Consider the following 13218-nt stretch of genomic DNA (forward strand, 5'->3'; position numbering starts at 1 on the left):
ACCTAAAACATGATCAGCAGAGTTACAATGTCCCCATTCTGAGGCACAAGTCAGGTTTACAACCGGAAAACCTCTGACAGATATGAAAACTGAAAAAAAGCAATCCACAGTGCATAAAACAAATTTTTTCCTTGAGCATGAGTCTATATGACAGCATTTATTATTTGTGGGGAAATTCACATAACCCATCAGGATGTATGAGATACTCCACAGTATGTGGTCTGCAAGTAATTGGTATTCTAAGATGAAGCGCCGTTTCATGACAGTATTTTGAAAGCAGGTTAGAAACCCTTCACTTTTAAGGGAATAAATGAAAGATCAACGAGACTGTTACCGAGTCAGCTTGGTGTTTAAAATGAATAATTGTGTTAGAACCATCATACCAACGATATTTTGTCATTTTTACAGTAGACATAATGGTGTGTTTTCTTATTAACTAAACATACACAAAACTGTACTCATCTGTGAATATACTAATATCTTACTCATCTATATGAAAACTTATTTCAATTCAGTATTGGTATCAAGTCTTGAATGTACATTTTTTTTTAAAAAAAGCCAAAAAAGTGTCTGTAAAACTATATATTTTTGTTTTTAACATGTTTTCAAGCTTCAGAAAAGTTTTGACTGCAGGTCAAAAACTTACTTATTTATCCAACACTGCTCTGCTAAAAGAATCAGAGACCTGCTTCTAGGCATTACTGTAAACCATGGCTTGTCATCTGATTATATTCTTCTATGGCACTGAAGCAGAAATCTTTCAGAACCTCAACTTAAAATGTAACTGGCATATTTCACTATACAACCCAGATTATTTCAATTGGCTTAGCTGAGTGACCCTGCAATGCTATTTTAAATTGATTTTAAAGGACTTTACAACTCTGCATATAAAAAGTGAGAAACAAAAACAGACTACATTTTTAATTATGTACTTTTCTCAGTAAGTGCGGACTCCTGGTTTGGTGTCTTTAGCCTGGTTGAAGGAATTTGTTGGACTTGAAGATTCATCCTGCTGGTCGATGGACTGATAGGCATCTCTGTTTCGGGATACAGAAGGAAAACCTGCAGAGAAACATCAGAAACATTTAACACCAACTTACATTGTGAAATGCAACATTTTTAATCACACCTTGAAGCCATACAGCTTTATGAACACCCTGCATATTTATTTTACAGATTTTTTTTCTCATTATCCTGAAAAACCAAGCTGTTGTAGAAATGTTAGTCAGGCACAGATTCATCAAATTTCTCAAGTTATCCCTCCTTTCAGAACTGTTTGATAAAATGCGGTTATTTTGAGAAAGGTAACCACTTCAGTAAGCGCTGGCCTGAGATTTTGTATTGTAGCAATGCGTCTCTAGCAAGTCATTTAATTTGGTTTTCAGTGGAAACAGCTTCACAGGTTCTTTATATCAGATGTTAACATGCTTTACAGTGACTTCTGGAAAGGCACATGATTTTATGTGACGCTTTGCAACCAAAAGCGTTAGCTCCACCATGGCCAGAATACCAATGATGTTTCTGTAGAAGTTCAAAAGGCTGTATAACCATATGTAAGCAAGACTAATCGTGACAAACCTGCACATTTAAATAAGAAGTTTTTAAAAAAAATTTCAGAGGAATAGTATAGAATAAGAAGACTGGAAATACATCTCATGTGAATAAAATATGTTTATATATAAATTAGACCTCTGCTAACTTTAATTCTGTCCCATTTTGGAAAGTGCAACATCATGGTGCACTAATTTAAATACACAAAGTATGCAGAGATAAATGAGGCATCTGGACACTGGAATTTCAGATAAAAGATGCATAACATGCAAACTTGAATACACGATGAACAACAATAAAAAAAAAAAAAAAAAGAAAAATACAGCATGCAAACCACAAGGCATGCAAGTATGGGATGTTAATGAGGAGCTACTGATGATGACATTTACCAGACTAGACTCACAGAAATACATGACTGCATAGTTAAGCACAAAGAGTCGAAGTAGCAGTACAGAAATTCAAAAGAAATGCAACAAGTTAAACAAAAGAAAAACCTTGTACTTTTCTTTTGTGTCCTTGAGCAGGTGAGAAAAGACAAATTTTTTTTTACATATATTGCAAAGAGTCTCACAAAATTGTTGTGAAAAAAATATAAAACAATTTTTGGAAATATAAAGTCTCTTGTGTCCTGTCAGTCTATTAGTTATCTTACTTCTTGGGTGAAAGGATATGGAATAGGATGATTTGGAAAGAGAAATGGTAGAAAAGGAAGAAGCCAGGGCTCAGTAGCGGCGGCCAAAAAAGGCACTGTCTGCACTGTCCGTAGTGCACCGACTGTCCACAGAGGTCTCTAAGTCTGAGAGAGAAGAAATCAGCGGCAAAAAGATGTGAGAAGACATAAATGATGAAAACATGCTAAAAACAAACTGGTGTGGCAGAGAAACAAATAACATGCAAGAAAACAAAACAGCTAGATTCAAGCTGACAAACTCCAAAATACACCTGAAGGAATTAAATTTACAAAGCTAAATGTAAGATTTTACTGATTTCCCCCCCTCTATTAGTCATAGATATTTGAAAAAGAATGCATGTTTTAACAGAGAGGTTACTTTTTACTTTTTTGACTTTTTTTTCCTAGAGATAAAAAAACATTTGAGTGTGTTTGCCAATTGGAAATACTGGTAAAAAAAAAAAATCTGAGCTTCAATGTACTGCAAAGACAATATGCATGAGAAGGACAACATAGAAGATTAGGTTAATTTATAATAAATGGGTTCTTGGAAGTAGATGCACATAAAGCTTCCCTGTATTTCAGTTCATTAAAGATAAATTGACTTAAAGTGGTGGTCTGTCTTGAAGTGCGAGTTAATAAATCTTCAAATTCCTTATGGAAAAAAATAAAATAAAAAAAATAAATAAAATCAAGGACGGCGTCTCCTCCCACTTAATATAAAAATGCATTTATAATGTTGGTGTATGTGAGAAAACGCCACCAGTTTTTCATGGTTTTTAAATTCTTCTTCATTTGGAGGATAGACATTTTATTTCACAGTGAGTTTCTGACTAAAGAATCAGAGCAGGACACTAAATATACTATCAAAGCAAACAAGTAATTGGGTTCTTAAAATCTTAGAGACAGAAGTATATCTGTCAGAAGTATAACATCACAAAATGTTTTTCTAGAGAATTCAAAACCTAGAAAATCCATTCTAATCTGTCTGGAGCCAACCTGCTGTTTCTAGTGCCTCAAATGCTGTACAACAAGTGCCTTTGCTAAAAACATGCTGGCTACAGAATGATCAAGGAACACCAGGCTCATTATCGCATCAAAACTTAGTAAGAGAAAAAATATATCAAAACATCCATCCAGCCTCTCTAGACATTTAATCCTTGGAGGGTCACAGGAGGTCTGGTGCCCATCTCCACTAGTTATTGGTTTAGAGGTGGGGCATACACACTGGACAGGTCACCAGTCCATCAGAGGGCAATGTAGAGCTGTGCAGGGCAAACACACAGACACACATCTACCAACTAGAGGGAGAGAACTAACATATTACTGGGAGAAAACCGAAGTACCTGCAGGGATGCACATGCAGGGAGAACATACAAACTTGACAGAAAAAAAAAATCCAGCTAAGATCTTAACTCAGGCCCTTCTTTCTCCACAGGTAACAAAACCTGGCAGTGTTGGCACCTGATAGATATTTCAAAATGAAGACCTTTCACAGCAGTACAATCCAAAGACAAATGAAGACATGTAATATTACCACAGCTCCCCTGTAAGGATAAGGGTACTGAACTGAGTGACATGAAGTCCAGACATATGCCTTTAGAAAAATCACTGTGCAATAAAAACACATCCCTCAGTAGACAAGTTTATGCTGAATACTATTGTAGTGATGATACAACTCTACAGTGTTATTTTGCTGATAAATTTAGCAGCACATCATATTATTAATAGTAATGGTCACAATAACAATTATTCATTGTTATTGTGAGTTAAAAGCAAAATATAAACTGACAGGGCAAATTAAATAATTTGAATTATGACGTACTGCAAGTGTATACTGCCAATATGGCATAAAATTTAATTTAAGAATACAGAAGATTCAACACCTCACACAACAGAAAAACAATTCATTTTCTGTAGCTTCTCAGTTTGTATAACACAAATCAAATCAGTTCTTTTCAAGACTGTGAGCAGCTTACAATCTTTTCCCCCTGCAAGTAACATTAGATATTTTTGCTCTAATTTTGTGCTGGCTCCTCTCTCTGATGGGAAACATTAACAATCTGTTTCATAATCACAATGTAAAGATTACCCTGAAATTTATAACAATTATTTTTTAATTCTATCTGAGCAGCAAAAGCATTTAGTGTACAAGCTACTTTGTTGGGAACCCTAACAAAGTAGGGTTTCCAACAACCCGACTTTGTTAAAAAGGTATTCTCAACAAAATGTGCTCTTGAGAATACCTTTTTAATCTCGTTTATGTATTTATACAAAATGAAGAAAAAAGCAGGAACCTAAAAACTTATCACAGCTGGTTATGCAAATGGAATCAACTTTTAAAAAATTCTCACTTTTAAAAGTTTAACAATACTGTTTTGGTACAGGGACTTTTTAAACCATTCAAAGCACTTTACCCTATGAATCACTGTAATAACATCTTGCAGCAGTTTTAGGCTGTAAACACAGAGCTAATTTTCGCTCATAAAAGCATTCACACACTAATGACACATTCATTATCTTGCTGAAATACACTTTAGCACGGAATGGATAAAGCTGCTTTATACTTTCCTCATAAACTGCCACCCCGCTTGCCTAAACAGCCCTTATGTGTCTGGTTAGAGAAGAAAATGGACACTTTTATTGGATCGTCAGTTTGAGACCAAATTAGTGACAGTTCAAATTTTTTGAATTTATTAAGAAATAAAAAGATGAACTTAATGTGCAATCAAAATTCAGAGATCGCCGACAGCCCAATTCAGCGATCCATTTCCCATCACCCCATTGTCTGGTTTCCATCACGGTCAGTAGTGTAAAGCCCGCAATGCAATCAGACAGCAATTAAACTACTCACAGTCAGAGAGTAACATTAGCTGCTTTCATCAGTCACAACAAAGTCTAATGAGTGTTCCCTGCTGTGCAAAGTAAAACCATGAAGAGACCAGATTCATCAATATTCAATTATCTCTCCCGGAGCAAAGAGATATGTTTCATCAACTGCCGTTTTGAGTTGCACTGAAAAACAATTAGCGCCACAACCCCGACCTCCTGGTTTGTTCTTTTATTACCATTTTTTGCTTATACTTCTCATAATGGAAAGCATGAAAGCACTCCAGTCAGGAAAGATTAAATGTTTTTATCAATAAATAAAACTACTAGAGATATGTGAAAAGATAACTATTTCCAAGGATGTCCATACCCATCATGACTTGCTGTTTTAAAATAAAACAGCTCACAGCTAAATGGTTTGGGCTAACAAATCAATGGCTCCAAGTAATGGATTAGAAAGATGTATCTTTTGTCTCACTAGGCAGTTACTCATCCATTTCTTTGTCAAAAAAAAAAGAAAACCAATTAACTCAACACTCATAATGACAAATCTTTTTCTGTGAATCAGGACTGAGCTATTTCTGTTCAGATTATAGTAGATAGTTCATTTCACCCTCTGTGATGGCGTTAGCATGTTTGTCCATGAAGTACAATCCCATGTTCAAAGTGACTCAGATTTATGAGCAACTCGTGGGGAGGGGGCTTTTGGCCGAGTCGAGCTGCAGCTCGGTTATCTCAGTGCAAAGAAAAAAGGTCATGCGACTGTTACTAATAAGTAAGATGTGGACTCATTTACTGGTCGTTTGAAACAAAGTTTTACCAGAAAGAGCTGTTGAACAGAGCAAAAGTAAATGAATAAAATAAAAGGTGAAATGATGAATAAAAAGATAAAATGGTATTAGAAGAGTTGGAGTTGTTTAAAATTTGAACCAATACAAAACTACAAATATGTTTAGAAGCATTTAAAATTCAGCTACTGTCAAATGGTTTCTCATTTTTTCCCCATTCTCAAAAGTCTGCAAGCTCATTCAGTCAGCATATTTAACTTTGGTTCTTACCAAAGTTGATGTTGTAATCTCCTCCTCGTTCACGGTACATTTGGTAGACAAAGAAACAAGAAACAGGTTTAAGCAGCAGGTTGAGGATAGCCATGCCTGCGGAAAAGCTCGCTGCGGCCACAAGTGGATACCGTGGATAAATGATCCCAAAATGGACAATGTCGATCAGTATGGTGACAGCCATTCCCATAAGAAACTATAATAACAGGATGAAAAAAAGAGAACAGAACAGGTTAATGGAGTAGCTCTTCAAAAGTTCTCAAAATAACTGAAAACACAAAGAACGGACGTTCTGATCCGTCAAGCCAAGATACAGGAGTGTGGGAACAACATGAGCAGTCCAGTTATGAATGAGACTAGAGTTACATTTCGGACAACAGTCAGGTGCTCAATTCTTTTTTGTGGCGAGCCTGGTGTTTAAAGATGATTGAGCTATTTGGTTCTGAAATTGCAAATTCATCCTAACTTTTTTCCTCCCAGAATAACAGAGGTTAGAATCAAAATTAGGCCACAAAACTAATTTCATCAGGATCCTCAGAAATGATATTTACAGATTTGAATCAGTTTAGAAAACAAAAATTTTAGAAATTATTTTTCTAAAAATATTTGGTGTATAAGTGTTGCTTCTCTCTCAAGTGTACTAGTAATCAAATTGGCATAATACATCTTCAAAATGGTATAATATATTTGTGTTAATTTGCTTTTGGATTTTTTTAAAATTAAAAACTATATATATATATATATAACTTCCGTTAAGCACATTTAAGCAACCAAGCAGTTCAAAATGCTTTAATCCATAAAAGCATAATACAAACCAATTATGAAACAAGCAAAAAACACTAAATTTAATTATATTTTGTACAAAAATACATCAAATTTGCTGATCAATGTTCAAGTTATTTTAAATCAAAGGCAGATCTAAACAGTTTGGGGTTTTCGCCTTGCTTTAAAAGTACTTGTGTTTCGACTGATTTTCAGTTTCCAGATTAGTGGAACATAGGAAGTGAATGCAACTTCTGCATGTTTGGTTTTGTTCTGGGGATGCAGAACAGAAGGTTGATACAATAACAGATCTTTAATGTGTTTTGGTGCTAAGCGGTTCAGTAATTTGTAAACTAACACAAGCATCTTAATGTCTATTCTCTGAGCTATAGAGAGTCTGCGTACTCTCTGTAGAACTTTAAAACTGGGGTGGCATGCTCTACTTTCCAAGTCTTTGTGAATAAATAAAAATAAGTTTATCAAGCAGCAAATACACATCAAGAAGATAGAAAGTCTTTCTTGGTTTTAGTAACCAAAAACCTAATAGAGACAGACTTTGAATGTAGCTTTGATCAATGAGATTGTCACATTTCAGAATTTATTTCTGATTCATTCACAGAGAAAGTAATTTTTGCTTTGAACAGCTCAGGCAAAATAATGGGAAAATGTTCCCTTTGTTAGAAAATAAATATCTTCTGCTTGAACTTTTACTTAAACTAATGCAGCTAAGTTTGTAGAATAAATGCTACATTTGTTCTAGTTCCCCAGAGACCAGAGGATAATTTTGTTTGGGAAAAGGAAACATCTAATCATGTCCTCACTGCTTTAAATTAAAAATCTATGAATTCTTTGTCTTTTTTGTTACATAACTGTCAACAAAAAACACCAGAGAAAGCATATACTGTGAAGAGGCAACATAAGGTATGAGGACAGAGTTACGACTTATTAGTTTAAAAAGAAAACCTAAATCAAAAGTTCGACAAGAGAACATTAGAAGATATTAGAAGAATATTTTCTCCTTGAGTTTTACTGAATTGGAAATGATCAGACATTCAAAGAGAAGGGAAGGATATTTTTTCAAAGAGATATTCATAGAACCCCTGAGCATCCACCGGTTAGTTTGGATATGCAGGGTCTATTGTTAGACTTCTGCATGTGTCACATGATAGCAAGACAACTTTTAGAAGAAGAAAAAAAAGTCACCATGAGAACAGCATCAATGGAGTCCCTCTGTGCAATCGCCCACACTCCAACTGCTAAAACACTGAAGTTCCCCCATGCATAAGATGAGGGAAGGTAGCTCATGCTGCCCCTGAAACAATAGGCTATTTTTAAAATATATAATTCACAAAAGATTCTCACTTGACATACTTTCCAGGAGTTATTTATACACAAATAAGTGTGGTATGTGTAAGAGTTAGGCTAAGACAAGAGAGAAAGTGTGTATATGTGTGTTCAGATGAGAGAAATTCCTCAGATGTATGACAAAAAAAAAAAAAAAAAAAAAAACAAGAACTCACACTCACCACACAGTGAGCAACCAGTGTGCCAGCACTATCGCCTGGAACAGAAAAGAACAGCCTAAAGATTTTCCCCTTTTATAGGCATTCGGGTTATTTCAAAAATATTTAATAAGGAAGAAAACAACATATTAATTGAAAATGAAAGAAAAATTACATGAAGGCTTTTTTCAGCTACGATAAGCAGGAAATTCCACAACTAAATAGGAAGTGTGTGATCAGTTGTATCTGAATGGGTTCAAAGATATTGTTTTCACATGTTTAATCATCTTGGACAGAATAAGAAAAAAAAAAGATGAAATTAGAATTTCTGATCTTGAAAGCTTTATTTTTGTCATAGTCTTTTTCTGTTATGACTTGTGTCAATGCTAAACACAAGGAAGTGTCAAAATTGACTACATATTTGCCAACTGTGAGAATCTACAATGCATTTATCCTCAACATGATTCTTGTTTGTCTTAAAATCCCTGGCTCTGTGTTTCTTAATCAGGGGAATTTGGTTGCCACACAGTGGAATTACGAGAACTGTGACACATGAAATTTAACGTTAGTCGTTGCTTAAAACTAGTCCAAACACAACCTTTTTTATAAAATAAGACATTGACAACAATTGACAAACTCACCTTTAAGTTTATTGCAGGGATTTCCATAATAATGGTGAGTTTTTTTAATCAAAAGCAGCACCTCCACACTTTATCGTTCAGTGTTTCAACTTGTTGAAAGGCCACATGAAAAATGCTGCAGTTGTTCCTCTTTCTCAATGTTCTGTGCAAACTCCCCCTCCGCTTTAACTGAACTTACAAACACAAACCATGTGACAGCAGCCTGACTGCTTCCCATGTGATCCCCTCCCCTCCTCCTGTTCCTGCTGCTTCCACTACAGATCCCAGGAAAATCCACTTCAGTCACAGCTCCAGTTCTGTCTCTTAAAGAGGTTCGCCATGATTGATCAGGAATCTAGCATGTCTGTTTCCCAATTAAAATGGCAAATGGGAACATGTATGTTTCTTTGCTATGCAATGCTTTCGATTACAATTTTTGATAGCTCCTATAATACCTCAGAACATGACAATATTCAAACTAAATATTGGTTTAATTTTTATAGATGCATTTATATGTGTATATATAAATATATGTATATATGTATACATCTTTTTGTTCTTCATTTTTTTACAAAGTCTGGTGTAATCTTGCTGTTTAACTGCAGATTTGAAGGAAATTAATGCAGAAAGCAAAACGCTAGAGGGGTGTTTATACCAAGGACTATAATCGCTGATGTGGTTCAGGTTTGCTAATTAGGTGATAAAACCTGGTGTGAAAGCAAATCAGGAACCAACTCAGCTGAATGTGCCACGGTTGATATCTACAAAATGCAACAGAAAACAAAACTACTTTAATGGCTTAAGCGAAACTGTCTTCTAAAATGCAGATAAATAATTTGAATCTATTTGTAATGCAAAAAAAAAAAAAAAGTAAACCAAACAAATGCTTTTTATTGAAATTTAAAGTTATAAATCAACACCAAGTGAAGATGCATGGTTTTAAACATTCCCCAAGGTCTAACACATATTTCTAGATGCAAACAATTCTGGAGCTGAATCATCACATCTGTCTTCAAAATATTGATATTACAAATAACTTTTTGGAATGCCATAATTGAAAATTAATATAATTAATAGGGTCACGAGTTGATATTTTGCATGCCATATGTAGCTTGTTGGATCATGCCTCTTTGCAGCATATGCTGTCATCTGACAGAAATTAAAGCACAAAATATGCTAAAGGTCGCAGAGTAATTGGAGAACAAATGAGAAAGACAGGAAGTACAGCCAGAGTCACAATGGAATGATTTAGACTGAAGTACTTTCCAGGGTTACAAATGTTAGATTATCATTCAAGGATATGTTGTAAATGTTGAAATGGCAATAGCAGTTGCAATAAATCCTTGTTTCCTATATGTCAAGTATCGTGTTCAGATGGAAATTGAACTTTCTCTCTGGTCTCATCTAAATTTCTGCCTCTCCAAGCTTTTCTGATAGCATTACTCTGTGCTCATCTGCATCCATCTTCCATCAACTCTGTCCCTGTTGAGCAAAAGCATCTTCAAAGAATCTCCAAAACATGATGGTCCCAGTTTTAGGAGTGACAAACAAATAGTTATCCAGTCAGCAAAATTTCCCACTTGATTGGTGGATCTCTGCAACTCATCCAGAGTTGTATGGAGTCTTGTAGCTGCTGGTTAATTGCTTAGATTAACAACTATGTGTTGGTAGGCTTGTAGGCTTGCCATATTCTTTCAATTTCTGTATGATGAACTGATCAATATTTGTGAGTTATTTAAATCTTGGGAAATTGGTTTTTCAACATAACTATGCTTTAAGTTTCAACACAGCTGACCTTTTTGGTGTTTTTGGATCTTCATGCTGTTTGTTCTTTCATAAACCTTAATACATTAACATGCCACACTTTTTAGATGTACTGTATATTTAAAGAAAATAAAAATCATGCATTATTCCCCTTGTTTTTTACAATTACCAAAGGGATGAATAATGATCATGCTAGGTGAACAGTCAAATAATCATCTCCGTTTCTTTGATTGACAAATGAGTGAACCAAAAGTCCATTGTGGAGTCTAGAAAAAAAACTGTTGAGTTTTCAAACAAAATGATAAAGTTAAGACCTAGGTTTTAAAAACTGTCCCAAAATTAACCTATTAGCAATCCTTATATGGTAGGGTATTCTAGTTTGAAGTTTCTGGCAAAATATTGTTGGACAAAAAGTAACATATATCAACATGAAGTCCTAAATTACATTAAAGTAATTCAAGGTTTTGTTTTAGAAGAGTAAATGCAAATTTACACCAAGTTCTTCATTTTCTTGATGAAACTGGTGATTCTTTTCTTGGTACTATAGTAGTCATGAGACATTTCTTCAGCATTGCCAGAATTCAGGTCTGGATAACACCTGTTATAGGGTTTGAATTGATATAAAATGTACTTTTCACTGCTTTCATTAAAACATCAAATCCTTTGTGAGCAGCTTTTTTTCATCTTCAGATTTTAGCAGGCTCCCAGAAGTGCTGCACTGAAATACAGGATATACTCTGGCTCTCTGTGTTTTTCTTCATAGTGCTTTACTGGCATATATTCACTCAACACATCCACTGCATTATTTAAAGTGCTATGGGTGACACAAAAGTCATGCTAAAGTTAGATTAATGAAGCAGCAGCATCTGGAAGTAGAAACATTCACATAAATCAGATATAAATCAGGTTTTAAAGCATCTCTAAAAAGGTTCATTCCTTTGGAGTAAAAGTCTGCAGTGATAATAGAAATAGTTTCTTCAACTATGAAAAAGTTAAGATTAAATTAAATTGGTTTTGCAAAACCAAACACACCATAGCTGATTTTTGTTTCCAGATTTGTACTTTTCCTGTAAGATAAAGACTAGCCATGAATATTCAAAGGGTTTTCGTCTCTTGAATGACAGCTATAATACTTCATTCTGTGAGCTAAATTACATTATGGCTGTTTATCTCTGCTGAAAGTAAGCGATGTATATTGGTTTAAAATGTAATATTCTCTAAAACTGCACTGCCAAAAAAGTACACATCTGTGTAACTGTCATATTTTAAAATAAATTGCCACATAGTAATATGCAAACTGTAACATTTTCCCTTTTAACTGCGAATTGATGGAAATGATCAACCCTGAACCTTAACATAAATTATGTGTGCATCAGCAGCAGACCTTTAAAATGCTAATGTAATATGCACTTCTGCTGACCTTTTTCTGTAGTTTTAATCAGCCCTAGTCCTGCCGCCTCTGCCCTGTTTACCTAAACAGAGTTGATCTTTTGTGTGCAGCAAGCAAGGCAGATGGTCTCTGCACCGTCCTTTGTGACCCCGGGGCCCAAGTCACCTCTGAAACCATGTGACACCTCATAACTCTTTTGTTGCTGACCGCAACAATAGAGTTGTTGTGGACAATTCTTGTAAAATTAACTTACATGTAAAATTTCATTTAAGATTTAACTCGTGCTGAATGAGTGACGCCTTTTTTGTGGAGTTTTAAAGTGTGATGTTGCAACAGAGGATATTTTACTCATGTAAAACCTTTAATGTTAGTCATATATTTTACTTGATTTGTTACCCTTGTTGAAAAAAATGTAGGTAAAAATGAAAAGTTTTATGTTGAATACTTTTTTACTATTTCCCCCCTCAAGGTTATCACCTTAAGCTGGGAAACAATGGTTTAAAGTAACAGCTGTTCAAATAAGTACATTTCAAATATGATTAAAAGTTTGTCTACTGCAGATAGTTACCCCACCAAGCTTTACTTAAAAATCTCTTGAATTTATTCCAATAATTTGACTGTTGTTATGTTTGAAGTGACTGTATGATTCAAAGTCTATAGTTTTCTGACTCAATTTTTCAACAGTATAGTGCCCTACAGAAGTATGACTCCTAAATGAACAATTTTTAAACTTTGTCAGTATGTCAAAGTATTTTACTGTGATTTCATTTTTCCTTTCATTGATTAATTCAAAGTAACATATTTCTGGAATATGGAAATGAAATGGTACATGACTATCAAGAATTTTAAACATTCTTCTCTCTGATACCCCTAAATAATATCCTGTGAAAACCAACTGGCTTCAAAAGGTGGGTAAACTCGTTAACATGACATACATTTCTAATCCACAATTCTCCCCTGTATGAAGATTTTGCAAAACATAGGAAAAGTCAATAAGTCCTTTTTGCTACAGGCCATGTATGAGGTTACACAAATGTGTTAAAGTGTTCTAATTAAAGTAAAAAGTTAGTCA

At 34.6% G+C, this 13218-nt stretch overlaps 1 protein-coding gene across 2 annotated transcripts; it reads right to left on the reverse strand.

The window, feature by feature from the left end:
• Positions 1-142: 142 nt before the first annotated feature.
• On the reverse strand, positions 143-9164 carry agtrap (angiotensin II receptor associated protein). Of its 2 annotated transcripts, XR_002754568.1 has the most exons (6): positions 9014-9164; positions 8397-8431; positions 8074-8182; positions 6109-6304; positions 2204-2347; positions 973-1062 (listed from the first exon to the last, which is right to left on the reverse strand). XR_002754568.1 is itself a non-coding variant. In XM_005811830.2 (5 exons), the coding sequence occupies exons 1-5, from the start codon at positions 9038-9040 to the stop codon at positions 938-940; spliced, it is 492 nt and encodes a 163-aa protein (XP_005811887.1). In that variant the 5' UTR covers positions 9041-9164; the 3' UTR covers positions 143-937. The 2 variants fall into 2 exon arrangements, 1 of the variants encoding a protein (XP_005811887.1); XM_005811830.2 differs by lacking the exon at positions 2204-2347 and having other exon boundaries at positions 143-1062.
• Positions 9165-13218: the final 4054 nt, after the last annotated feature.

This window comes from Xiphophorus maculatus, chromosome 20, assembly GCF_002775205.1.
Source record: "Xiphophorus maculatus strain JP 163 A chromosome 20, X_maculatus-5.0-male, whole genome shotgun sequence".
Taxonomy (NCBI): Eukaryota; Metazoa; Chordata; class Actinopteri; order Cyprinodontiformes; family Poeciliidae; genus Xiphophorus; species Xiphophorus maculatus.